This window comes from Aspergillus saccharolyticus (genome assembly GCF_003184585.1).
Source record: "Aspergillus saccharolyticus JOP 1030-1 unplaced genomic scaffold BP01scaffold_9, whole genome shotgun sequence".
Taxonomy (NCBI): Eukaryota; Fungi; Ascomycota; class Eurotiomycetes; order Eurotiales; family Aspergillaceae; genus Aspergillus; species Aspergillus saccharolyticus.
Genome location: NW_020290619.1, coordinates 524,225 through 550,849, shown reverse-complemented (window position 1 = coordinate 550,849; position 26,625 = coordinate 524,225). Strand labels below are relative to the sequence as shown.

Below are 26,625 nucleotides of genomic sequence, written 5' to 3'. Positions count from 1 at the left end.
TGGGTGGTCACTGTTGTGTAGGGAATTATTGCACCACCTGCTTTGGATGTACAATCCAGATTAATCTATCAGCCTCTTTGCTGTCGTCACTGAATTTGCTGCTGCGGAGAAACAAGTTGCAGAGGGGGGAGCTGTGACGATTTCGCCCCAAGGAGGACCTCGGGAAGGCGACCAGATTTGGGCTAGCCGATGTTATCACTTCTTGACTTCTTACAAGTTCCGTTCAGTGGTTACGGAGAGTTGTGTTCATCTTGAATTTTCAGTTGACAGACTTGGTCAACCTGGTCAAGTGGGTGGTTCAAGGTTGGTCTCCTAAATGATCTGCCGCCTAATAACTGTCAGTGTCTAGTAGGATAGTAATCAACTATTTTAGTAGTTCATTTTAACTAGCCCATTTTACTAGTTAGTAACTACTAATTCACTAAACTTCTAACCAGAAAAGAAGGCCCCGACCCAAGACTCGCCCACCAACCACCTCCAACTTTCCCCCCCGTCTTGGTCTCCTCTCCTCTCCAATTCTACCTACTAACTCTTTACTTACTCTCCTTCCCTTACCCTCACTTCCTCCCTCCCTCCTCCTCCTCCCCCCCCTCCCCCCATAATTCACCCGCCGCCCAAACAGCCTCTTGGTCAGCGAAGCACGCCACGGCCCTTCACCTTCACTTAAACCATTTCAACCATTCCTTGCTCACCTCTTCTCATTTCCTTTTCTCTTGACTCCTCATTTATTCGCCTTAAATATTAATCCTCTCGCCTGACACGGACATGTTTTAACGACTTCCTTTTCCCCAACTCTCCTTGGGCACTCAAATGGTTGTGACGGGCGTGTATTGTGTTGGCGACCCTCTTTAACACCGTCTTGTTGTTTCGATAGGAGTCTAGCCGATTTTCGCACAAATAACGCTTCCTCGCCCGACTATAAAAGCCTTTGTCTACCACACCAGCTTTACAAAGAGTCTTAGAATAGATTCGATGCCGCATACTTCCTCGCATTATCGACCCTGAGCCCACCCGGACTACGCTACTTAGCGCGACAGTCTCTCAGACTCGTATCTCACCCTACGTTATCGTTTCCTGCAGCACCAAGTTTAGGAGGCACGCCATGGAGGATCAGGAAAACAATCATGGCCTTGGCCCTGGCTCTACCGAAGCATCTGTCGGACAGTTCTCATATCCTCCTACCACTCAAACTACGGTTGTGACGACGACGACCACAACGACCACCACCTTCCCACCTATGATTTTCAGGCGGTCACAGGCAACGCGAAAACTCGACCCGAAGCTGTATCCTTTGGCGTCATCTCCTACCCCGTCAGCACTGAGAAACATAAAGTTTGAACTTGGTGGGAAACAGGTTGTGTTCAATGAACCCGAAGACACGGCTGCCAAGCTAAAGGAGGTATGTCATTGTAATCCACATGCATTGTGCCTTCGACATTAGTTCATTTTTCTCTCCGCCTGTCGAAATCGGATAGTCTGGGCTAATTATCGCGCAGCTGAAAGAAAAGGCAGTCGCACTGAATGCTTCGAATGGTATGGTACGATCCGTAACCTCATTTACCTCAGATGAAGCCCAGCTAGCTCGACGTTCCCAACCCGTGAATCACCTGTCTATATCGAAACGTCGTGACATCGAGAATAGTCACCGGCTCACTCATGCGAATTCTTCACGCGTCCCATCTGAGTCCTCAATCCGCTCGTCTCGTTCTCAAGCTCCTACACCAGCCCATCCTATGACCGCTGGCCTCGCCACTCCGGAGACGGAGAGCAACAACAGCGCGGGAGAGGGCGTTATCCCCAGACGGAGGGTCTACAATCTGAGCAACAGTCGACGAGAATCATTGCTACGATCGCCGTTATCCTCCGAACTCGAATCACAAGGAACTTTCCCCGGAAACAATGCCTGGAGAGAACCGTCCCGCACGAAGACTGTAGTCTCAGACCGAAGCAGGCCGTTGGTTCGACATGACACCGAATCAAGCTTAAGCAGGCCTCAGTTGGGGGCGGCGGCAAGTCAGGACTCCGGGTACGGTGCTCCAGACGATGACTCTCTGCAACCTCCCATGGAGTCCGCGTCACAGCGGGTGTATATCGATAACATCATGGCACAAGATATGTGTTTGCCTAGTCCTAGCCTATCTCCGGTCGCTGCTATGAACGCTATGAATGTCGATTCGTCATTTGACTCTGCCGAAGATCCAGAAGTTGACACGGACTCGAGTTTCGAAAATAATGATACGAAGGCCATGAGTACTATGCGCAATGTACAGGACAAGGCGACATATGTTGAGCAACCCGGCGAAGGCTCTTCAGGATCGGTAACGCAGCAGTCTGCTTCGCTGATGGAGATTCCCGCTATCCTGGATTATTTTGAAGCCATACCGGACGCGATGAAGACCTGGGTTATGTATAAATTGCTCACGCGTTGTCCCAAGCCGACCTTGCAGTTCGTTGCCGATGTTGTGAACCCGGCCCTCAAGTGCGATTTCTTGTCCGCTCTTCCGACCGAGCTCAGTCTTAATATCGTTAAGTACTTCGATGTTAAGACCATGTGCCGAGCTGCGCAGGTGTCCAAAAGATGGCGACATATTATCAACTCTGACGAGAAATCATGGAAAGAGCTTTTCGACAGAGACGGCTACAAGCTTCCGAATGGAGAGCTGGAACGAGCGATCAGAGAGGGATGGGGGTGGCAATTCCCCAGTGGCAGTGAGGACCATGAAAAGGACTTGAGTGCATTGCCAACTTGCCAGTCTGACGACGAGTCTGGCCACAATCATGTTACGACATCGCTTGCCGAGTCAAGTGACAGAACATCAGCGTTCAGTCGTCGACCGAAGAGGAAAGCTGTCACGCGTGTTACAAGTCGAAAGTTGACAAAGAGGAAGATCTCCTCTAGTGGAACAGATTACTCTGAGCCTGCAGACTGGAGGACGGAAGTGTCGAATTCGGAAGGTCCTTATGCTGCCGCGAATGCTGCCGCTGCCGCGATCCCTTATCCAGATATAGGACTGCCAACGCTACGAGGACTTCATCTCTACAAATCGCTGTATCAGCGTCATCATGCCATTCACAAAGCCTGGATGAAATCAGATGTTAAACCAAGACACATTGCCTTTGGGGCGCACGGCAATCACGTCGTCACCTGTTTGCAGTTCGACACCGATAAGATCTTGACTGGAAGTGATGACACAAACATCAATGTCTATGATACCAAAACTGGTGTCCAAAGAGCGACTCTTGAAGGTCATGAAGGTGGTGTTTGGGCTCTCGAATATTACGGAAACACTCTCGTCTCTGGGTCTACTGATCGATCGGTCAGAGTCTGGGACATAGAAAAGGCGAAGTGCACTCAGGTCTTCCACGGGCACACTTCGACTGTACGCTGCTTACAGATCGTCCTACCAACAGAAGTGGGAAAGAAGGCTGATGGATCTCCTGAAATGATGCCGAAAGAACCGCTCATCATCACGGGCTCTCGTGATTCTAACCTGCGAATCTGGAAGCTTCCGAAGCCTGGCGACCCTGAGTATCACCCTAGCGGTCCTCACTCGGATGATACCGATTGCCCGTATTTTGTTCGTGTTCTTACCGGTCACCAGCACTCCGTTCGAGCGATTGCAGCTCACGGAGATACGTTGGTAAGCGGCAGCTATGATTTCACAGTGCGAGTCTGGAAGATCTCAACGGGAGAAACTGTGCACAGACTTCAAGGTCACACATCAAAGGTCTACAGTGTCGTCATTGACCAGAAAAGAAATCGATGTATCAGTGGAGCAATGGACGTCATGGTCAAAGTCTGGTCTCTGGAAACAGGATCTCTCTTATTCAACTTGGAAGGCCACAGTTCTCTCGTTGGATTACTTGACTTGAAATATGATCGTTTGGTATCGGCAGCTGCGGATTCCACTTTGCGAATCTGGGACCCGGAGACTGGTCAATGCAAGAACATGCTGAGTGCCCACACAGGGGCAATCACGTGCTTCCAGCATGATGGACAGAAAGTCATCTCGGGCTCGGATAGGACCTTGAAAATGTGGGACATTCGCACTGGAGAGTGTGTCAGAGACCTTCTCACCGACCTGGGTGGAGTATGGCAAGTCAAGTTCAATGATCGCCGCTGCGTCGCCGCAGTTCAACGTAATGAAGTAACCTACATCGAGGTGAGTAGTGTGTTTGCTTTCCGAAATGACTTGGTCGACTAACGACTTCTAGGTACTTGATTTTGGTGCTTCCCGTGACGGCGTGCCCAGCGACCAGCTAGGCAGACGCATTGTCGTTAATCGCTGGGGCAACGAAATCGGTGACACTGACGAGGATTACGATCTTTCGGACGTCTAGAGCTGGCGCTGATGCTCGTTGTCCGGCCTCTCATCTCAAGACCGAGCGGTTTGACTCAAGAATTGTTGTCGATATATCAAGGCAACTGCAAGCGGCCGCTTTATCCTTTTATTTTTACTCAACATCTCCAGCCATGAAATATTTACGATACCCCTCCATGGATAATCTATTCTATTATGAGAACTTGCATAGCGTGGTTAGCATATTTGTGGTATGCGGCATAATGACGGATCGGGCGTTGTGGCATCAAAACGTCGTGTCTGGTCTTGAGGTCACCTTTTTTATTGTCTTGATTACATACGTTTACGCTATTTCTTGCATGTTCTATGTCCATATGCATCTGAAACTATCTCAAGCCCCCCGAGGCTTTAACCTTTGTTCATGCTTTAAACATAGTCAGCTCACAATGCGGTTGTCTCAATGCTCAATTGCCATAGAAAACAATGAACATGCCCTTGATTTGATTGACTTTGGTTAATCTCTCTATTTATACATATATGTCTGAGTCAAGGTTGACAAATAAAAGTACAGGTAATAAATAATACATCGCGCTCGCTAACGACCATGGCAGGATCAAGCAGGCACCCATAGATACCCTTTTGGTCGAATCTCCCGGCCTGAAGGTCTATGTAAGCTTGGAGCTGGACTCCAGATCCGAGAGAGATAAGTAGCTTGAGATTAATTGAAATATCTGCAGGTGAACTTCCGGCCAGGTGCATGCATGTCGAACCCGCGAATGTGCATGCTGGCAGCAGAGAGTCGAATCATGTGTTGTTTTCCAAATCAGCGCCAGTGCCTTCGATTGGAGCGCCTAACTATTGCTCCAAGTGACACTATTCGGTGCACAACAAACCAAAGTATCAGTTATTCAACCTCTCTCTCTGTGCTATAAGTGGTGGCGCCTTGAACAAGGTGAACTTCCTGGAGGGCGAGCAGCCCTCAAGTCCCACACCAATCTCTCTTGCACCTTACTGTCTGACTCTCCCTCAGAATCTGCGCGCGTTCGAAACAGATAGCGAGCCATCCAACGCTATATAGCCAATCGTACGCTTGTTATCCGTGAGAGTCTGTTTTTGCGCCGACCTCCTTACCAGAGAACCAGTATTACTTGTGCCCTGCGCCTAAGACTTCTTCGTCGTCGCCTTCACTTTCTCAGGTTTGATAACATTCCCCTCAGCATCGACATTAGCATCATACCCTGCCGCCTTGATAATCGCCCATCGTATCGCCGAGATCCCGATGTAGTCGCCCGGCGCGCGCTGCACGGCCGCACAGCAGGTCAGAGTCTCCCCCAGGGGCGGGGGCCCGTGCGAGTCGCGTGCCATGGCGGCAAACGACTGGCGCAGTTTCCGGTGAACGGTTTGTAGGGCGGCGATGCCTCGTTCCGTGACGCCGGACTTGAGCTGGCCTGTCTGCTTGGCGAGAATCTTGTCGATCTTGGCAACGACGATTTGATAGGGTAGGTTGTATTCGCTGAGCAGGCGAATGATTTTTCGGTCGAAGATCTTGATGCCGTGGTGGCCGTCGATTAGGACGAAGACGCGGCGGAGTCTATGGGTTTTTGGGGTAGGGTTTGGTTAGTGTGCTGGTCATGTGTGAGGATGCGGGTGTGTGTGCTAGGCATTGCGGGGATGTGGTCGGTGGTTGTAAGCTTCAGCTTCTTGTGCTGTTGGGTTTGAAGGTGGTTTGGGCTGGGGAAAGATGGGGGAGGGGAGGTGGGAGGTTGCTTGAGGTGAGTGGTGCTACATACTGCTTCCGCTTCTCCAAATACTTCATGATCTCCTCACCCCACTCGGCGCGACCTCCATGACCGTATCCTGGCATATCCAAAAGTACGATCTTCGATTCGCCGCCTTTGGTGCCACCGATGCCGAAGGCGTTCATCTCGCGGGTTCGACCGGGCTTCGACGAGGTGTAACAAATCTCGTCGCCCATGATCGTGTTCAGGAGGGAGCTTTTGCCAACATTCGAGCGGCCCAGGAAGCAGACCTCCGGCTCGTGCGATTCGATCGGTGTCGTGCGGAACTTGCTGGCGGACCAGAGCTTGACCGGGGAGTGGCGCGAGGGAGTGAAGAACTTGTTGGCATAGGCCAGCTGCCCTTCCGTCGGACATTGCGTTTCGTAGTAGTCGTTGAAGACGGTGGCTGGGAGTTCGGAGAGGAGCTTCTTTGGCGCATTGGGGTTTGTCGGTGTCGTTGGGGGAAGGTCTAGTGGGACAAAGTCCGATGAGGCAGGCTCCGATGAGGTGTTGTGCCTCGCTGCTGCTGTTGAGGAGAAATAACGATGAAATTGGGCCTGTAACGGCCTGACCGAGGAGGTCAGAGTGTAGAGTCGGAGGTTCATAGTGATCGGTGATATGTTGTATGTGTTTGACTTGGTGAGCACAACTAAGGGAAATTTGGAGACAACTCTAGCTATTCTCTCCGCGGCGAGGAAATCTGCCGGGCGGTGGGTGGTATGGAAGGTCGATTATGATCCACTCCACCGCCTAATCGATAAGACGGCGAGGAGGAGAGGGGAACGAGGGGAGGGCGGAGAACTTCGGAGATACCTTCACTGCAGGTACTGGACTTGGACTTGCTTGAGATTGAAACACATTTCAAACCTCCACAGACTCTTGCCCTGTCTTTGACATACCGTGATCCCACGCTTCTCAAGAAAACGACATACCGCTCGGTCCTCCGATTGCGCGGTACCACAAAAAAAAGATGATCAATGCCGTCCTTGTGTTCAACAACAACGGTCAACCCCGGTTGACCAAGTTCTATACTCAAATTGTGAGAATAATGTTCTCTCCGGATTATGAACCCCGCCGACATACTGTCTGACCAATTATCCCCCCTCCAGGATACCCAAACCAAACAGACCCTTATCACCCAGATCTACAACCTCGTCTCTCAACGACCCCCCAGCGCCTGCAACTTCCTCCCCCTCCCGCCTCTGCTCTCCCGCGGCGCCAAGTCCAACGCCGCCCACGGACCCTCCGACGCGCCCACCCAGATCACCTACCGCACCTACGCGACCCTCTCGTTCATCATGATCTCCACCTCCACCGAATCGCCTCTGGCGCTGATCGATTTGATTCAGGTCTTCGTCGAGGCGTTGGACCGCATGTTCGAGAACGTCTGCGAGCTGGATCTCATCTTCGGGTACGAGACGATGCACGCGGTGCTGGGCGAGATGATCGTCGGTGGGGTGGTTGTCGAGACGAATATCGAGAAGATCGTGGCTGGGGTGAAAAGCCAAGAGGGTCAGCTGGGGAAGAGGAGGGCAATCCAGGCGGCCAGTTCGGGCATTGGGAGGGGTGGGTTACCTGGGCTGGGTGGGTGGAGATAATGACCTACGGAATAATACCTTGATGAGGTTTTGCAGATGGTAGGGGATGGAATATGAATACGAGAATAGGATGAGACGAGCTATTGATGTGTAATGATTGATCTTTTTTTCAATTATTTGGGTGTGCTATTTGTAGTCGCATCCATCAGGTCATCAATATTTGCTAATTGCTAACAATAGGACAGACTTGATGAGCACTCCCGGAAACTTATTATGGATCACGCAAGGAGTGACACCTTCGCCCACTGCATGAGTCTTCCTTGAAAGTATCTGGACCTGCATCAGGACATAACGCATTTCAAAGAAGCTGCGAATCATCCGATCCAGTCATGTCTAGAAGTGTGAGCTTCACGATAGACAAGTTATAGAGTGTGCTAAGAACAATATTTCTGAATTCTCCGTTCCCCTATGTAAGCTCGCGAGAAGATGGCGTAAGAGGTCCATGGATCCGTCTTCTAGAGCTGTTTTTCGAGCTCCCACGCATGCCATGCACAAGTCTCCCTTGATCGACCGGAAGTATAGCCATAATCTGTGGATCGGCCCCTCGGTAGTTACAGAGAAAGCCAGCTTTAGCATGGAGTCTTGCTCAAGCTGATTGCCTATATCAATCCCGTCTTGGCTTTCTTTATTCAGAGCTGACATGTTTTTTAAGAATCTGAAGCGCGGTTGAGCCACTGACAGCAGCCTGATTCTGCGCCTGGTCAAGAATTCCTCCAGTTGCAGCGTCCTGTGCCTCAATAATCAGAAGGGAGATCGAATTCCCTGTGGGATGGAAGTATGGATCACTGATAAGACTAGAGCTATTTTGCAAATCAAGCAAGGAGCTTCTTGCGGCATTGAGACCTTTTCTAGGCTCCAAAGCAGTTATCGCGCTTTCATCCGAGAGGCCAACACATATATCTGGACGGGTTGATGGACCGCGTTTGTTGTGAGGAGCGAGGAGAGGATGGAGGAACTATTGGGCCGTCCCACAGCGTGCAGCTTTCCTCTAGAGCCATCTCAAACCGCGCGAGAGGAGCGAGAAGGCGTGTTTCCCTTGTTATGCTCCTTGAGAGCTTCGATCGTCAGAGACGTGCGTGGCTTCACTGCTAGCTCCAACATAGAGCGAATAATGACTGCCTATGATAGCAAATCCGTGACTTGAGGCGAATGGTGATAGATGGGAAGGGTCAAAGTCAAGACCTTCTCAGCAGGAACGGAGTAATGCAGCAGTAACGAACTAGCAGGTCACGATGAATTGGTACAGCCCGACATCTACCACGCTCCCAAGGTGAATCTGGGATGAGTTGGACAGCGAAGATTGATATATAGAACGTTGAAGTGCTGGTAGGCTACGAACCAGGAAATTTTGTCTAATTATTCGTTGATAAGTGGGTTGACTGAGAAATCAAGATCTGGGATCTCTTTGAGGATCACCATCTATTTGACGGCAGAGGGCCGCATGAACATCATTCTGATGCGCAACTTCTCGCCGGAGTAATCGCGATGCTCGGCCCTCCACCTGCGGAGTTTCTTCGCAAATCGTCTTTCAATCAGTTCAAGTATCTGATGTTATAGTTCGTTCAACTAGGCCAATGGAAAAGCTCCGAAGTGATCCCACCGTTTCACTGGAGGACTCTGAAGAGTATCTGGAGGGTGCTAGCAAAAGATTGTTTATGCAGTCAATGAGGAAGATGCTTCGATAGGGCCAGACGAGAGACAGAGCGCTCGTGAACATTTAACAGACCCTTGGTGAACTAATCAGTGGTAGTTGACTAGTAGTACTAACTACGGAGTAAACAAGCTGCTGTCTCCTGAATTTTCCGCGCGGGTCAGATGCCAAGCTCAGAACGCACTGTCCGTGCGCTGACTGCGGGAGTTAGCCCAGCATACCGCCTTGTTCTGCCGGGGGGTTGAAGCCCTAGTCACGTGTATGATGATTGTCTGGAACCTCGGCAGCGGGGTTAATCCGAAGGCGGCCCACAGACGCAGCGGCAGCCTTTTGTCGGCGAAATTCAAATTACTTCTCTTCTTTCTTCTCTTCTCTTGATCGTCAATCCCGTCACTCAACGCCGCTGCGGATCTCAGTCGACAAAAATGGTGGTAAGCATTTGAGATTTCCAAATTCCATAAGCAGAAGGGAAACTCCTCTGTTCTCTAGAGAGAGAGACAACTCACCTTGTCATCGACAAATTACCGAGCACCGACATGTCGTGTGAAACATCACGACTGTAGGAAGTCGGTTGGCTTGCATCTCGCACACACAATTGAGATCGCAATGTTTTCCGCTGCATTTCGCGGACCTCGGGAACCCTTCGCTGGGCCCTCTCGAGGGATGCGGAATCAGTGATGATTTGGCTGGAGTCGCAAAATTGCACGTAGTTCTTCAATACCTTTCTTCCATCTCGATAAACTTGAAACACAGTCTATGAAGGATGCGAAAGGGACTTGGGTTCTGCGTCAATTTTACGATCTCTCTAGAGTTCAAAAAGAAGAGTTTCAGCTTAAAAAAAACAACATGGTGGAGCACACGATGCTGATTTCTTCTTTTTTCTCAATGACAGCCCCCTAAGTCCGGAAAGAAGGTTGCCTCCCTCCCTTACCCCCAGGGTAAGGCTGGCTCCAAGAAGGCTGCTAAGGTAAGCACATCTTCCTGTTACCGAACCGCGAGTTGCAGTTCGCAGACCACTTTTGGTGGGTGAACGGATATGCTGACGACTACCCAGAACCCTCTCATCGAGAAGCGTTCCCGCAACTTCGGTATTGGCCAGGACATCCAGCCCAAGCGCAACCTGAGCCGCTTCGTCAAGTGGCCCGAGTATGTCCGCCTTCAGCGCCAGAAGAAGATCTTGAACCTCCGCCTCAAGGTCCCCCCTTCCATCGCTCAGTTCCAGAGCACCCTGGACCGCAACACCGCTGCCCAGACCTTCAAGCTCCTCAACAAGTACCGCCCTGAGACCAAGGCCGAGAAGAAGGAGCGTCTCCACGTCGAGGCCACCGCCGTCGCTGAGGGCAAGAAGAAGGAGGATGTCTCCAAGAAGCCCTACAACGTCAAGTACGGTCTCAACCACGTTGTCGGCCTCGTCGAGAACAAGAAGGCTTCCCTCGTCCTCATCGCCCACGATGTCGACCCCATCGAGCTGGTTGTCTTCCTTCCCGCTCTCTGCCGCAAGATGGGTGTCCCCTACGCCATCGTCAAGGGCAAGGCTCGTCTCGGTACCGTCGTCCACAAGAAGGTATGATAAATTCCCATAACAGATTCACCCTGGAAATCTTCCTAACAATTCAATTTCAGACCGCTGCTGTCCTCGCTCTCACTGAGGTCCGCTCCGAGGACAACGCTGAGTTCTCCAAGCTCCTCTCCGCCATCAAGGAGGGTTACACCGACAAGTACGAGGAGTCCCGCCGCCACTGGGGTGGTGGTATCATGGGCGCCAAGGCTGTCGCCCGCCAGGAGAAGAAGCGCAAGGCCGTTGAGGGTGCCATCCGTGTCTAAGCTAGTCTCGTGTCACTAGATCCCCAGAACCAAAAAAAAAAGCTTAGCTATGTGAACTGGAACAATTTCACTGCACTGACGGGTTACCAACAACCAAAAGTTTATACCCCCAACGAAACGAACTTTTTTACCATCCTCCAAGGACGCGCGCTTCTTTTTTCCCCTTCCACATGTACAGCCTTGCAGATACCCCCACCCATGAATGCTATTTTTCTTAAGACTTCAACATGTATCCTCTTCTCCCTTCGTCATCTGTAGAGGTATCGCACCCCGTTCATTGTAAACTGAGGAGAACAATTTGAAGCCAAGCATTCATGGACGGTGTTCTGTGTTCTGTTTCATCTACTCCGTAGACTACTTGAGTATCAAGAGGCTCTTATGACCTCCCCCTCGATTCAATTGCCTCTGTGATCCCTTTCTTTTGTAGATGGTAGATGAAACGCTACATTGACAAATTCAATCAACCGGCGTTTTCGCCTTAGGCTCACCTAGAACACCCAGAATTGAAACCACACGCAAACTGCAACCACCAATTTCTAGTCCATCGCATCCTAGCAGTGAAAAAAGTCCATCCCATAAAATCGAGAATCAAGGTACAAGAAATGCATTTATACAGCGAAAAACAACACGTGGTATGTGGTATGGCAAAGCTATGGACCCAGCATTGGGAAAGAAAAAAAAAAATCAAACACAGCCAAAAAACCCCCCCCCCCCCCCCATCCGCGCATCGTCTTTTTCTTTTGAATAACCGTTTTGCGCCCCTTGATCACGCGATGACAAGGCCTACACCGTCAACAAGAGTGAAAAGCTATCGGGTGGAGCAGGTTAAAAGTAGCAAGAACTTGAGATGATATAGATAGATGAAGAAGAAGAAAGATAGAAAGGGTTCTTCGGAAGCTCCGTGCACATGATACGTGCAAATTAATGTCGACGTCAGTCAAAGCAAGGAAATGGTGTGTAGTGGAGGGAATCAAGGTAGAAGTTGGTTATTTGGTCATTCGGTCATTAGCGCTGAGCGGGTGGTCGTGTGAGGCCCTGCCTTGCCTATATGTCGTACCCTCTGTTAGTACCGGATCCAGTTCGGGGTGGATGGAGGCTATGCCTACCTTCATCTGTTCGATTCTTGCTTTGAGCTGACTCGTCACTTCTGCAGCTCTCTTCCAGTTCTCGGCTGGCTCCGTGGTTCTGGTAGGCTGCTCCTCGCCCGAAGCACTGCCGGAGCCCCGTACAGATGAGCGCGTGGGGCTCCCTAAGCCAGAGTAGCCGGTGCCGAATGTAGGACTCAGCTTTCGTCGGCCCAGGCCGCCATCTCTGGCACTGAGGCCTGGAGAGTCCATGCCGTTGTTTTCTTTCTCTTCACTCGGGCTAGTGGATGCATAGCTACGCGGCCGCGAGGTATCGAACCGCGATCCAATGTGGAGTCCAGCTCGTGACATCGGATTGTAGCCAGTGTGGCCCGGATCTTGATATAGAGATCCTGGTTCGGAGATACTGATATTGTCGGGTAGGGCATTCGGTGGGCTGATAGCACTGGCGCGTAGAGCTCTGGCAAGTTCGCGCTTCAAGCGCTCGATCTCTCGTTGCTGCTTTTGGACTGTCTGTTCTGCCGCTTCGGCATCACTGCGTGCTCGCACCAATTGGGTTTCCTTAGCCTTGATGCTCAGGACATCCCTGGTGTGGTCTTCAATGAGCTGGGCGTTCTGATTCTGGAGTTCTGTGATCTGAGAGTTCAACTTGGTTCGGTCATATTTCAGATCATCGATAGTGCGGGTATATCGCTCCTTCTCAAGACGTAGCTCTTCCAATTCCGCACGTTCAGCGGCAGACATGCCACTCATTTGAGGTGCGACTGGGACTGGAGCTGGAGCTGGCTCAGCTGGAGCGGATGGCCTGGCGATTGGCCGTCCAGCAAGGCCCCTTCCGAGACCAAGTCGAGGCGCGGCAGGCGGCGGTGGCTGATCTTCTGTAGGAGGTGACATGACACGCCTTTGAGGGGAAGCCAGACCAGCCTGACCCGCAAGCCTTTTCTTGAGACCTCCAGGGGCCTGAAGGCCGCCGCCACCAGGCTTTGCAAGCCCACCCAGCTTGGACGGAATAGCTCTCGTGGCGGGCTTCGATGGGGACGGTGCGGGGGCTGGCTCCTCGACAGGAGGAGGAGCAGCTGCAGCTGCAGGCCTCTTTGTCCCAAGCGCTGGCTTTTTACCACCCAGAACCTTCTTGCCAACCGCAGAAGTTGTCTTTGGCGGGCCAACAATAGGCTTAGGTCTGTCCTTCGCCTTGACCTCCGCCGTCTCGTAGAATTCCTTGATCTTCGTCTTCCTGATATCGTCAAGTCCATCGAGGTAAGGGTTCATTGCCCGTTCACCCATGATCTTCATCAAAGTACCTAGAACCTCTGCTCCTCCAGCACGGTTGACCTCGCTAGACTCGGTAAGTAGCTTGGTAGCCGCCTCTGCAATCGACTTGACCTCCGGCTTATCCGGCACGTCTCTGGTGGTGCGAAGGCAGCGGATGAGGAACTTGAGCGTTTCTTGCTTGACTTGGGGGTTTTTGTGTTTGAGGAATTCGAGAATCTCCTCCAAGCATTCCGACAAACTGGTTGCAACAAAGACCGAGTCGAGTGCCTGACCTAGGGCATCTGCAACGCTCTGCTTCTTCTCCTTTAGCCGCTCCAAAATCGGTGCCATAATAGTGGCTCGATACTTCAAGAACCCGCTGCGCAATCCCTTCGCAAGTAAATCAACACAGTTGGCTGCAACAGTCACGACTGCAACATTAGCATCCTTCATAGACTTGGCCAACATCCGAACAACCTCATCAAACGGCCCATCCTTGATTCTAGGTACGTTCAGCACAGTATAGAGGGCATCCAGAGCCTCCTTCCTGTCCTTCCACTTTGAGGAAGAGAGCTGTTCTGTGAAGTTGCCGGGTATTTTAGCTGCTACATCCACTGGCTCCGCGAGGTCGAAAGCGTCGACTTCAGCCTCATCCTCTCCATATTCCTCAACTCCTTCCATCTCGTCTCCTCCAGTTTCGAGCGCAGGACTGGCGACAGCCGCCGCATCCTGCTGCGCTTTCGTAAGCCTCTCCTGCTTCGGGGGCGGTTCCTGTTTGACGGCTTCGAACAGCTTCTCCAGGTCCGTCTGCTGAACAGGCTTCAGCTCGCCCCAGAAAAGGGGTTTGATGGCCTCCTTTAGCCACCGATAGAGCTCCACAGTGAGATTCTGCGCTTCCGCGCGAACATTCTTATCTGCGTGTCCAAAGACCTTGGGCAAGGCCTTGAGCACGGGCTTCGGGTCCACAATCTTACACCCAAAGTTGTGATAAATCGCCTTCAACCCCGCCAGCGCGGCCGCAATCACCTTGGGCATTTTATGTGACAGGGCGGGCAGCATTTCTTCGATAACGGGGTCGGCCTTATCCATCTCCACACACAGTAGCAGGGCCTCAAGCGCACTCGTTTTGGCGGCTGGTCGTGTTGATATGAGACCTTTTTCGCAGATAGGAAGGATTGTGATTGCGCGCGTTCTAGAGGAACAGGACATCCCGGTCAGTCTTGAGCTACTATGCACACAAAAGACGGACTCGCTCCGCTTGGATGCCACGACACAGAGACAAAAGGGTCCTTCACGCAGATTGAACCAATGTCTGAGACGGATAAGGAAGCTTACCTCGTACAAGCCTGCACACCACCGAACTTCACAAATGCACAATAGGCCCCGAGACCTTCTTGTTGAGCCGCTACATTGGAATCTGCCACCGCCCCTTTCCAGAGACCAGGGTCTTGTATGAATGGTGTGAATACCGGATGCGACTCGTCAGGCGTCTTCTCGAATTGTTGTTTCGCATCTTCGTATCCTTCCTTGCGTACCTTCCAGTTCTACAATGAGGGCGGTTTGCCAATGCGGCGCGGAGTCAGTATAGTTCGCCACACACATACACGAAGGGGCCGTCGAAGCAGGACTGAAAGCTGTGCGGGGGAGAGGTTGATCGAGAAAAGGGCTAACCTTGTGCGCGAACCGTTCGGGCAATGGCAAGGAAGAGAAGTCCTCTTCTCCGTCAGCCATTATGACGGATTAAGTGGAAAGTTGCTCTGATAAGAAAGAGGAGAAGAGACAGTTAGCTTTTGCGATCCAGTGAAAATAGAGATTGATAACATTCAACTGCGTCTGTTTGAGACTCAGTCCCCCAAAACGGCGAACGCCCGCGCGTAACGAGGGGTTGGATTGCATATCAGGTTGTTCCAGAAGCAATAAAAGTAACTTGTTTCCCTTCTGGCTTTTTCTTTTGGCAGGGTCCAAGATATCATCCCACAAAGACATACGTACTTGATTGTTTGCAGAGCGTTGCAGATCTCGTGCACGGGCGAACAGGGTAAACGGAGACAAGGCGTGGTTCCGGAACTCAACGGCCAGCACGCAGTATGGGGTCTTGGTAGGGATATAGCCGTCCCGAGTGTTTAGGAGGGTGCTTAGAGCAAAACCGATTTTCTGAAACAGACAAGCCCTCAAGGCCAAGGATGTCGAGTGGGAAACGATCACAATCACAAAGAGCGGGGAGGAAGAAGTGAGGGAACGTAAACAACGGGCAAAAGCAAAGTCACTGGGGGAACTTCGCGACCCAAAGATGGCTTGGCAGCCGTAATTTTGCTGCCCGCACTGCGCAAACTGGGGGGGACAAAAGCTGATCATCTTGGCAGGTAACACCGTCCATTAGATCGATGAAGCGGTCAATTTGATCCCAAGCACTAGATCTGAGAACAAGCCAATTACGACCTATTTGTTGAATATCATTGATGCGTTTTGCGCGGGAAGTGCAGAAGTATAGGCCGGCTCGGTTCTGTATGATGCGAGCAAGTTCTCTCTTATCCCCCGGATCTGGCTTGTATGGATTTTACTTCAACAAGTACTTCAACAAGCCGAATAAACTAAGATTTCATGGTATGCCATATGACCAGTAGCTATAATATACACAAGGTTTACATACAAACCATACACAATCACGGAGACAAAGCAAGAAAAGCCTTATAGTCAACCCAGATACGGAGGAACCCCGAGTAACTCGCTCAGTTCTTGGTGGTCTCAGAAGCAGGCGCATCCTCAGCAGCCGGTGTAGTCTCAGCAGCCTCCGACCAAAGGCGTGGCACAGGCGAGTCCCGCCGTTCATGAATCAACTTGCGGATGCGCCCGATGTGCTCACCAGACGGCTGCTGTGGCTTGGCCTTACCACCGCCCGCCCTGATCCGGGCCTCCTTGCGCTGCCACTTAGCGCTCCTCTTCGCCGCCCGCTCGATGTCTAACTCCTCTCGCGTCAGTACCGCCGGGCGGTCCTCGATGGGTGTACCGAAGGGCGTGATGATCCGAGTCACCACGTGGCGCACGTTGCGACTCTTGGGGAACCCAGACGAGAACTCAATCACGTCGCCGACGCGCAGCGATTCACGGGGGTCGGCAACCTTGATGAGCTCCTTCTTGGGGTAGTACTTGCGAAGGTGGGAGTCCCACTCGGTGTTGGAATGCATGACGGTGACGGTGCGCTCCATGCGTCCGGCGGCTGTGACGGTGCCCTTTTTGAGTGTGTAGGCATATTGGCGGAGGGAGGGAGGGACCTCTGTTTTGACGCTAGACTCGGCGGTCGTGGAGGAAGAGACTTCGGGGGACGTGTTTGCTTGTTCCACTGGTTGTTGCTCCTGCTGCAGTTGCTGTTCTGATTGTTGCTCGTTGAACCTGGGGGACGTCGTGGCAATTGATCGTTGGAAAAATGTAGGTCTGGGGAGAAGCTGAGAGGCTGGGGCGGGGGTGCGAAGGATGGAGTTTCGTAGGGGCTGAAAAGCCCGAAGCGCTTTGCTAAATGCCATGGTGAAGCCTTTGTGGTATGAAAGAAGATCGAATGAGGGTGTGGAACGAGTCGGTTCTTAGACACGGCTGACTCGGTTGACTGTAAAGTCCGCACAGTTCAGTCGTGGATGTTGCGGTTGCGCAAGGCTTGGGAGAGTCGGGCAATTCCCTAGTGAATAGATTGCTCCAGAATGTAAGAGCCGATATAGTGGGATCGCAGCAGAGCCCAGAGCGCAATGAGTGTTGGTATAATGCTGGATCTCAAAACACGGCTAGATCCCAGGTCGGAGGAACATCGCGGCCGCGGACGAGTTGGCCGAGAATTTCTGAAATCTCGGGTCTGTTTGCACTTTTTGCACTTGCCATTCTCCGCGCCGCATCAGATCCACGATGCGCTCTATGTACGATTTTTCCGACAACCAAGAATTCTCCACAGTAGTTCATGGTTAGAGTGCCCTCTCACAAGGCTAGAGCAATAAAATGAGGGATAAGTAGCTGAGATTATTCTAAAACATGCTCCATTTACATACCCAGCACACCAACACCCCAAGTCACATTCCCAACCCAACCATGAAACCATTTGCCTGAACGCAATAACTCTTTTAATGTACTCCATACGGTAGAAAATAAATGACTCGAACAGAAACTAAGAAAGCACGCCTTACACTTGAAATTCAAGTTGATACCCGAATCTACCGCGGCAGGTTCTTCAATCCCGACGCTTTCTGGAGGCAGGCTGAGCTAGTGGCATTCAATTCTATGCCTATGCTTCCTGTGAAGCCTTGACGCCATTTGTATGCTCTTGGGTATCGGAGGGGCCCGGGATTAGAGAAGCCTTCCTGGCTTGGAACTTTTCCGCCGACTGAGTCGATATCCGAGTCAACTCGGTGACGAAGGACTGGCCCCAGAATGCACTAAGCTGCATCAGCAAAAGTCCCTGTACAGCACTGTCGGAATCAGACATACCTTGTATATTTATTGACATATTTGTCCAGCTTGGAAAAGTTAAGAGCCCTCTGCTCATCGCTCATTGTTACAGCCTCTTGATAAGCCGCTGCAAGCTCTTCGGTGTTCCAAGGATTGATGATGATACTGCCGTTCAGACTTTGTGCCGCACCAGCGAACTCCGAGAGAACCAAGCTGCCATGGCGCTTCTTTTGGGTGGCAATATATTCGTAGGCGACGAGATTCATGCCATCACGTGTGGACGAGACGATGCAAGCATCGGATACCGCGTAGAGGGCAATCAGCTCGTCGAAGTTGACTGATTTGTGTAAAAAGTGAATCGGCATGAACTCAACAGTGCCTGGGTTTCAATTAGCAAGATCCCAGGAAATTCCGGGAGCACCTACCGAATTTGCCGTTGATTCGACCCACGAGTTCGTTCACCACAGCCCTCAAGTTCTGGTACTCTTCCACATCTTGTCTACTGGGAACTGCTACTTGAACCAGGACAACCTTGCCAACCCACTCGGGATGGTCACTAAGGAATACCTCGAGCGCATGCAGCTTTTGAGGAACACCCTTGATATAGTCAAGGCGATCGACACCCACCATCAACTTAACGCCCTGGAATTTCTGTTCCAGCATGGCAATGCGTTTTTGGACCTTCTCCTTTTTGAGGCCCTCCTCGAATTTCTCGGGGTCAATCCCAATAGGAAAGGCGCCACAGGCGATGAGTTTGCCCTGAAACTCAATTCCGTTAGGTGTGGTTGGTAGACCCCTGATGCTTTAGTTAGTAACTTCGGGTTACATATGAGAAGCACAGCCGAGTGAATACATACAACAAGCGCGAACAGGCACTCAGGAAGTGTCGAGTATAATCGTAGGTGTGGAAGCCGATCAAGTCACAATGAAGGACACCAAGCAGCAACTCATTACGCACAGGAAGGATCCTGTAGATCTCACTGCTAGGGAAGGGGGTGTGAAGGAAGAAACCAATCTTGACATTCTCCTTGCTGTTGCCGATCTCCTCACGAAGCATCTCCGGAAGCAGCATCAGATGATAATCGTGGACCCAGATCAGATCTCCATCTTGCACTTCTTTCGCAACGGCTTTGGCAAAGAGGCGGTTGGCTTCCTTGTATGCTTCCCAAGCAGATTCGTCAAAAGTGATCTCACCGGGGTGATAATGGAAGAGAGGCCAGAGGATCGAGTCTACAGGCATCCGACGAGCGATTAGCTATGCCCGTCACGAATCGGGTATTCTAGACCATTGCGCCGACTATGCGACGCAATGGGTGAGAAGAGTACTGACTGGAGAATCCGTTGTAGTGGCGATCCGCGAGTTCATCATCAATGAAGACTGGAATAGCGCCATACTCGTCCTTCAGACGCTTTTTTACCTCGGGAATTTCTTCTTCTGGGACTTCTAGACCAGGCCAGCCGTACCATTGGAAAGTCGTGGACTTCGACAGACCGCTAAGTCCACTGACTAGTCCACCAGACGACATAGAGAAGTCATACCTGCCATCCTCGGATCGCTTGATGGTGATGGGAAGGCGATTGGAGACGAGCAGAAGTCTTGCCTCGTTCGGAACGGGGTTATCGAGAGAAGGCATATTGGCGGTGATGCGGGGTGGGGGAGAGGGAGGGCGCAGAAGTAGTTAGCGAGAGGGTGCGCGGTCGACTCGATGAGCAGGATCCGAATCAGCACACAAAAGGAGGATAGCTATCGGAGGTCGGATCAGGCGCGAGAAGGCGAATAAAAAGGTTATCTGGAGGGGTCGCAGAGATCCCAAGGCTTTAAATTGATAGAAGAAAGAGACAAGACTGGACGCGGGCGGGGAGGGAGGGGTAGGACAAGAAATTGAAGATTGAGCGGCAGGACTGGGGGGGACTGGCGACTCCGACAAAGAATCGGAATGGGGAGAATAGTCCCTGATGAGAATGGGAGATGTGAGGAATGAGACGGGAAAGGCACACTAGAGGAAGAAAGGAACCGGAGTAGTTTGAGGGCTTCAGAGGACTCTTCTTGGTTGGCAGAGAAGGCAGAGAAGGAAGTAGTCAATACTGGGTTGGTAGTAGCGGGGAACAGCGGCCGAAAGTGACCTCACCGCAGCGGGCAGCGCGCGGACCAACCGACCCAGGCTTGGGTTTGGGCAAGAAGATCAAGAGAATCCAGCAACTTCAGCTTCCTCACTAGCAAGTTCATCGACTGAGCCAGTGGTGGGGCGGCGGAAAACAATTGCACATCCAACAACGGCAATCAGTCCTAGTCTTTGTTCTGCGGTTTTTTTCTTGGGTGGTGTTGTGGGGATGGGACGATTTCTGTTTGAATTCTGGATGGCGAGTTAAGTTGAAAGTCAGAGAAGAGGGAAAGGGAAGGGAAGAAGAAAAATACAGATTCAATGATGATGAGATGGTGGATAAGTAAGTAGATTAGAGATTGGGAGCAGGAGGAGGGGAGGGGGAGGGGGAGGGAGGAAGAAGCAGGTGGGGTGGGGAAAGAACTATTACTACATTTTTACTACAATTACTACCTACTGATACTCATTTACACAGTACAACCACCAAGTCAAAACTACACACAGTACGGGACAAGTACAAACAGTACCATAAAACGCAGTAAAGGCAGGGAACGGAACAAATAATGAAGTCACAATGCGGATTCACCCCCATTTCTCGGCGTGGCTTTCGCTGCCAGCCATTCATCGTCCATATTTCGCATATCGATACACTTAACTTAGTGCGAGTATCTAGCAGTTACTCTAGAACATCTGGTGTACGTTTCATGCTTTTGCGCTGCTAGCCTGCCAGGATGTTCAAGCAAGAACAGGACCCCGTCAGAAATCGGTCCCTCAACTTGATTCGCCCCGCCCAGATGCGCATATGATGACGGCTGCAAGGCGTAATCCACAACCACCAATGTCTCTACACACTAAAATTTGCGACTGTCATACGCATCAGACCAGTCATGGGTGATTAACCGGCTCCGATGTCAAATCAGCCCAGAGCTCAAAAGTATGAACACGAAGCAGACGTCGGTTCCATGCAGACCGCAACTCAGACTCATTCGGCTGCCCGAATTCGTCCCAAAGAAGTTCCCAGCAGTAGATGGGTCTAGCCTTTCTTCCCCCCCACCACCACCCACCTTCAATGACCCATTCCATCCCTCCGAAGCTGAGGATGAGGACTGACTTCCTTTCACAACAATATTATGATTCCTAGAATTCCCGAACACAGCTAACTTATACTCCCTGCTTCTACCATGTCGCTCACGGTAGGAAGTCTTGCAGCCACTCAAAAACCCAGACAGGCTCAAAGCGGGGATTTGCCACGCTCCAGGCTCCATGCATTCAGATCCCTGTCATGAACCACTCGACCATCATCCTCCAACTTCTGTAGCACAAGCTGTACGCCATGGGAAGCCGGTAAATGCAGGTTCTCCGGGACGTCTTTGTAGATCACTTTCACCAGCTCCAGGGGAGTCCAAAATGTTCTCTCCTGGGGGATTGATGATTCGCCATCGACAACATCGGGCTGTCCGTAACGCAGGACTCGCATCACTTCATCCTCCCTCTGCTGGCGATGCTTGATATACTCGGAGATTTTGGACGTTGCATTGTCAATCACCGCCCCATGGCCGGGGTATCCGCGGCCAGAAACCCGATTCTGCATCCTCTGTAGACTACTCACGTAATCTCGTAAGTCCTCGAACACGCTGGTTCCATGTCCCAATACATCTAGCAGCACGAGGAGCAGTTGCATCAGTAATGCCGATGCTGAATCAAACAAAAGAACACGTCTGTCGAGACCACTTACTATCCCCCGTGAATACGGCGTCTTCCTCCTCGAGCACAAACATCATATGGTCTACCGTATGGCCCGGCGTGTGGTACGCCCGCAGGGTTGCGCCCTCTACGCTAAAGACCTGCCCATCCTCGATACTGCTCTGGCCAGGTCCAGGTTCATGCTTGTAGATGGTCACATTAGGGCAAAGCTCCACGAGATCCGGTACACCTCTGACATGATCGTGATGCCAGTGAGTTAGCAGGGCCTGGTGTACAGTTGCATTCTCCTGCGCAAGTACACGTTTGAGATGAGATGCCCAGGATGGCCTGCCTTCGCCCGTGTCGATGAGAATGCGCTGATGGCCTTGCCCGACCAGATATGTGTTTGTGCCTGTCCAGTCATGATTAGAACAGAGGTCTGCAGCATTCAAGGCTTTGCCAATGTGTGCGCGCTCAGAAGTCACTCACCCTGAAGTGTAAACTAAAATAGCATACAAAGATCAGACAGAAGAAGGCGTAAGCCATGCTGCAGGCTTTTGCATGTGTACTATTGAGACAGTATGGGACGAACCTTGCCCGGGTTGCCGCCCAAGATCCTCAACACGGATGAACTTAATCGTTCCACTTCTGGCAGAGTAACAAGTTGGGTCGCCATGCTGCAAGGCAATGTGGTATGTTACAGGGCTATTGAATCTGCGACTGACTGGCCTCTGAAAGCAGATTGAGTCTCTGAGTGGTAGTAGATGTGCTATCATCTGGGATCAGCAGTCTGATGAAGACAAGCGGGGTTCTGCTTACGAAAGCAACGCTGATTGTTATGGAATCTGAATGAAGGTGTGTTATTCGTGCCTGATGATGAAACCAATTCTGCAGATATAACCACCCCAGAGGTTTAACACTAGAAGCTCCTCTTGTCCGCAGCGCGCAGTAAATGGAATTGAAGAGACCCGGAGAGCACCAGACACAGGTATGTCACGTGCGGGTCACTCAGGATGGAGCAAGGTTTACCTCTCGGTTTTTCCAGTGGGTGCACGGATTAAGAGATCTAGTTTTATCTAGCTAAACAGGGCTGTGGCCTCATCAGCTGAGAGTACTTGATATGCTTGTCTAATGTCCGCATCCTCACGAAACGCATCCAAAAGGGCAGTGTTTCTTCCGGATTTATGCTACCAGGGAATCGCAACCCAATACGGCCAATTTGCAAACATGCACGGTTGGAACAGAAGGAAAAATGGTATGCACGCAGTCCCTAACATACAGTGTATGATATCAAACAAAACAAAAAAGAGTATATCCATGTAGTCCACCCTAATTCTGAAGGGTACAAATGAAACCAGGCCCAGATGGCAGAAACAATTCGTTAGATTTTTCGGATCACTCAATCCGCGTCTTCTTCAGCAGCCGTCCCCATCACCACGCTACCCCTTGATGTCCATCGAGACCATTGTTGCACAGTACCCCGAAAAAATGGGCACCATGAACAGCAAAGTCTTTTGGAGGTATCATAATGTTTCATCTCAGCGGACAGAAACCAAGTTTGTAGTTTACAGATGAGCTAGTTGCTCATCAAGGCCCTAGGCCGCTTGAATGACTAGCAATTTAAGCCTTGCCAGCCTTGCGGGCCATGGTGTTCAGGGCAGAACCATCCTTGAACCACTCGATCTGGGACTCGTTGAAGGTGTGGCTGAGCTTGACGTCGAAGGAAGCACCATCCTTGGGGTGGACACGGAGGGTCATGGGCTTGCCAACCTCGAGCTCGGTGCAGAGGAGGTCGACCTTGTCATCGGGCTTAATCTTGTCGTAGTCGGCGGGGTCAGAGAAGGTCAAGGGAAGCATACCCTGCTTCTTAAGGTTGGTCTCGTGGATACGAGCGAAGCTGCGGGTGATGATGGCAAGACCACCAAGGTGGCGGGGCTCCAGAGCAGCGTGCTCACGGGAGCTACCCTCACCGTAGTTCCAGTCACCAATGACAACCCACTTGACACCACGGGCCTTGTAGTCACGTGCAGTAGCAGGAACGGCATCGTATTCGCCAGTGAAGGCGTTCTTGACCTTGTTGGCCTCACCGTTCTCGGCGTTGATGGCACCAATCAACATGTTGTTGGAGATGTTATCAAGGTGGCCACGGTACTTCAACCATGGGCCAGCCATGGAGATGTGGTCAGTGGTGGTCTTACCCTGGCACTTGATCAGGATAGGGATACCGGTGGCATCCTGTCCGTTCCACTTCTCAAAGCCAGCAAGGAGCTGGAGACGGTCACTCTCGGGAGAGACAGCGACGGAGACAGTCTCACGGTCCTTGGGGGGAGCCTGGTAAGTGTCACGGCCGGGATCGTAGCCCTGGGCGGGGAGACCCTCGCCAGAAGGAGCCTTGAGCAAGAACTCGTTGCCGTCCTTGTCCTTGAGCTTGTCGGTGAGGGGGTTGAACTTGAGGGTACCGGCAACGGTCATGGCCACAACAAGGTCGGGGGAGGCGACGAAGGCGTGAGTGGCAGGGTTGGCATCGTTACGGCCAGTGAAGTTACGGTTGTAAGAAGAGATGATGGAGTTGGCCTCGCCCTTCTTGATGTCGCGGCGATCCCACTGACCAATGCAGGGTCCGCAAGCGTTGGCAAGGATGACACCACCGTACTCCTCAAGAGTCTGGAGCTGACCGTCACGCTCAATGGTGGCACGGATCTGCTCGGAACCAGGAGTGATGGTGAAGATAGACTTGGACTTCAGGCCGTGGTCGAGAGCATCGCGGGCGATGGAGGCGGCACGGGACATGTCCTCGTAGGAGGAGTTGGTGCAAGAGCCGATAAGACCGACCTTGAGCTCCTCAGGCCACTTGTTGGTCTCAACAGCCTCCTTGAACTTGGAGATGGGAGTAGCCAAGTCAGGGGTGAAGGGACCGTTGATGTGGGGCTCAAGCTCGGACAGGTTGATCTCAATCAGCTGGTCGTACTCAGCACCCTCATCCTCGCGGAGCTCCTTAGCGTAGCTTCTGGCGAAATCACCAATCTGCTGACGCTTGGTGGCCTTCAAGTAGTCGTACATGCGGTCGTTGAAGGGGAACAGGGAGGTGGTAGCACCGATTTCAGCACCCATGTTACAGATGGTAGCCATACCAGTGCAGGACAGGGAGGTGACACCAGGTCCGTGGTACTCAATAATAGCACCAGTACCACCCTTGACGGTGAGGAGACCAGCGACCTTAAGGATAATATCTGTACAACTGTGAGCTTGGTGCGTAAAGATAGCTAAAGGTCGCCAAAAGGATACTTACCCTTAGGGGTGGTCCAGCCAGACATCTCACCGGTCAGCTTAACACCGATGACCTTAGGGGCCTTCAACTCCCAAGGAAGACCGGCCATGACGTCGACGGCATCAGCACCACCAACACCAATGGCAGCAATAGCAAGACCACCAGCGTTAGGGGTGTGAGAGTCGGTACCGATCATCAGACCACCGGGGAACGCATAGTTCTCAAGGACGATCTGGTGGATAATACCGGAACCGGGCTTCCAGAAACCGATGTTGTACTTGGCAGTAGCGGAGGCCAAGAAGTCGTAGACCTCCTTGTTGATCTCGTTGGCACGGGCCAAATCCTTGTCACCACCAAGCTGAGCCTCAATCAAGTGGTCACAGTGGACGGTGGTGGGGGTAGCGACGGAGGGCATGCCAGCGGACATGAACTGCAGAATAGCCATCTGGGCAGTGGCATCCTGGCAAGCAACACGGTCGGGGCGCAGCTTCAGGTAAGAAACACCACGCTCAATGTCCTGGCCGTGAGGGTCGTCAAGGTGAGAGTACAGAACCTTCTCGGCGTAGGTGAGAGGACGGCTCAAGCGACGACGGACAATGTCGAGGTTCTCGGACATCTTCCTGTAAAGTACAGACACGACATTAGCCTGCGATCCATTGATACCAATGCTTTGTGCAGCTTTGATTGGCCAAAGACTGCTGTGGTGTCTGCATACTTGTAGTTGATGTAGTTACCCTGCGGAGCGCCAGTTAGCAAAACTTTTCCAAATCCGGTATTCGCATACCCGAGGCCAGCCGAGGGCACGGGGAGCGTTCATTGAGGGATTTCCACCACTAACCTTCTCGAGGTTGGTCATCTCGACCTTCTTGTCGAGAGGAGAGTCGCTGACGGTAGCCAGACCCCGAGTCCCGAGGAGCTGAGAAACGCTACTGTTAGTATTGCGATACTCTTTCAATTTCACCTCTTCGCACATCTTTTGCAGTGTGAGATCTCAAGGTTCGAGGAAGGTTCGTAGGCTTACAAGACGGGACTTAGGGGCCTATCGACGATTCAGTTAGTATCCATTGATCCCAAGACCACGCTGGCTGGCAGCCTTCGACTCTCCTTGTCAGGAAGAGACCATGTCTGCCTCGCTGAATGAGGAGTACGTGTCCGGGGGGTAGAACTTACCAGCGCACCCATGCGCGCAAGCCTTGTGGAGATCATGATGGAAGCTCTCTATGCGAGGTGGGCAAGGCCGCAACACATCCAAGGAGAGACAACCCGAATAAGGTGTGATGGAGTGGAGTGAAATAGAGAGAAGGGGAGAAGAAAGAAGAAGAAGTAAAGAGAGAAGGGAAAATGGAGTAGATAAAAGGAAGCTCTCTGAGTGGGAAAGAATTCTTGTTTCCGCCAGACAGCGATTTACTAAAACCGGAGAAGAGGACCACCCGTAACCGCTCCTTGACAGTACAAGTCTCGTACGCATGCGTAGCGTGCGACCGGAGAGATGGAAGTGGCTGGTTCTACCCCCTTCTTACCGTTAGGATACGGTAAACTCGGCTGAAATTCCGGTCGACCTTTTCAGACTTTCAGACCTCTCTTTCACTCGAAGGACCCATAATGTCTCTTTGCCTTTACCCGGCCAACGGTAGGCTGCCCATCGATTCGAAAACG

The 26,625-nt window shown here is 51.7% G+C and overlaps 8 protein-coding genes across 8 annotated transcripts; 2 read left to right on the top strand and 6 right to left on the bottom strand.

The window, feature by feature from the left end:
* The first annotated feature begins 910 nt into the window (after positions 1–910).
* Positions 911–4,424, top strand: BP01DRAFT_239795 (F-box/WD repeat-containing protein). The gene is made up of 3 exons (XM_025571256.1): positions 911–1,399; positions 1,497–4,163; positions 4,216–4,424. The coding sequence occupies exons 1-3, from the start codon at positions 1,103–1,105 to the stop codon at positions 4,339–4,341; spliced, it is 3,090 nt and encodes a 1,029-aa protein (XP_025432864.1). The 5' UTR covers positions 911–1,102; the 3' UTR covers positions 4,342–4,424.
* A 1,038-nt stretch (positions 4,425–5,462) lies between these two features.
* On the bottom strand, positions 5,463–6,684 carry BP01DRAFT_372752 (translation initiation/elongation factor MRX8; the record flags this gene model as incomplete). Its single annotated transcript, XM_025576754.1, has 3 exons — positions 5,463–5,892; positions 6,092–6,548; positions 6,624–6,684. 3 exons carry the CDS (start codon positions 6,682–6,684, stop codon positions 5,463–5,465), a joined length of 948 nt encoding a protein of 315 aa, XP_025432863.1.
* A 365-nt stretch (positions 6,685–7,049) lies between these two features.
* On the top strand, positions 7,050–11,152 carry BP01DRAFT_372751 (60S ribosomal protein L7A; the record flags this gene model as incomplete). The annotated part of the gene is made up of 5 exons (XM_025576753.1): positions 7,050–7,118; positions 7,189–7,575; positions 10,221–10,295; positions 10,383–10,892; positions 10,952–11,152. 5 exons carry the CDS (start codon positions 7,050–7,052, stop codon positions 11,150–11,152), a joined length of 1,242 nt encoding a protein of 413 aa, XP_025432862.1.
* Positions 11,153–11,873: 721 nt separating this feature from the next.
* Positions 11,874–15,719, bottom strand: BP01DRAFT_315955 (putative spindle pole body component). Its single transcript, XM_025572573.1, has 5 exons — positions 15,481–15,719; positions 15,160–15,245; positions 14,824–15,032; positions 12,259–14,680; positions 11,874–12,196 (listed from the first exon to the last, which is right to left on the bottom strand). Exons 2-5 carry the CDS (start codon positions 15,217–15,219, stop codon positions 12,158–12,160), a joined length of 2,730 nt encoding a protein of 909 aa, XP_025432861.1. The 5' UTR covers positions 15,220–15,245; positions 15,481–15,719; the 3' UTR covers positions 11,874–12,157.
* Positions 15,720–16,069: 350 nt separating this feature from the next.
* On the bottom strand, positions 16,070–17,266 carry BP01DRAFT_355288 (nucleic acid-binding protein). Its single transcript, XM_025574651.1, has one exon. The coding sequence runs from the start codon at positions 17,007–17,009 to the stop codon at positions 16,218–16,220; it is 792 nt and encodes a 263-aa protein (XP_025432860.1). The 5' UTR covers positions 17,010–17,266; the 3' UTR covers positions 16,070–16,217.
* A 486-nt stretch (positions 17,267–17,752) lies between these two features.
* Positions 17,753–19,550, bottom strand: BP01DRAFT_293282 (glycosyltransferase family 20 protein; the record flags this gene model as incomplete). The annotated part of the gene is made up of 5 exons (XM_025571729.1): positions 17,753–17,903; positions 17,956–18,295; positions 18,342–18,712; positions 18,774–19,146; positions 19,247–19,550. 5 exons carry the CDS (start codon positions 19,548–19,550, stop codon positions 17,753–17,755), a joined length of 1,539 nt encoding a protein of 512 aa, XP_025432859.1.
* Positions 19,551–21,249: 1,699 nt separating this feature from the next.
* BP01DRAFT_292880 (putative metallo-beta-lactamase domain protein) lies at positions 21,250–22,377 on the bottom strand (the record flags this gene model as incomplete). Its single annotated transcript, XM_025571711.1, has 4 exons — positions 21,250–21,674; positions 21,754–22,113; positions 22,191–22,203; positions 22,294–22,377. The coding sequence occupies 4 exons, from the start codon at positions 22,375–22,377 to the stop codon at positions 21,250–21,252; spliced, it is 882 nt and encodes a 293-aa protein (XP_025432858.1).
* A 944-nt stretch (positions 22,378–23,321) lies between these two features.
* Positions 23,322–26,175, bottom strand: acoA (aconitate hydratase ACO1; the record flags this gene model as incomplete). Its single annotated transcript, XM_025576752.1, has 6 exons — positions 23,322–24,931; positions 24,991–25,589; positions 25,685–25,704; positions 25,808–25,885; positions 25,991–26,008; positions 26,140–26,175. The coding sequence occupies 6 exons, from the start codon at positions 26,173–26,175 to the stop codon at positions 23,322–23,324; spliced, it is 2,361 nt and encodes a 786-aa protein (XP_025432857.1).
* Between the last annotated feature and the right edge of the window lie 450 nt (positions 26,176–26,625).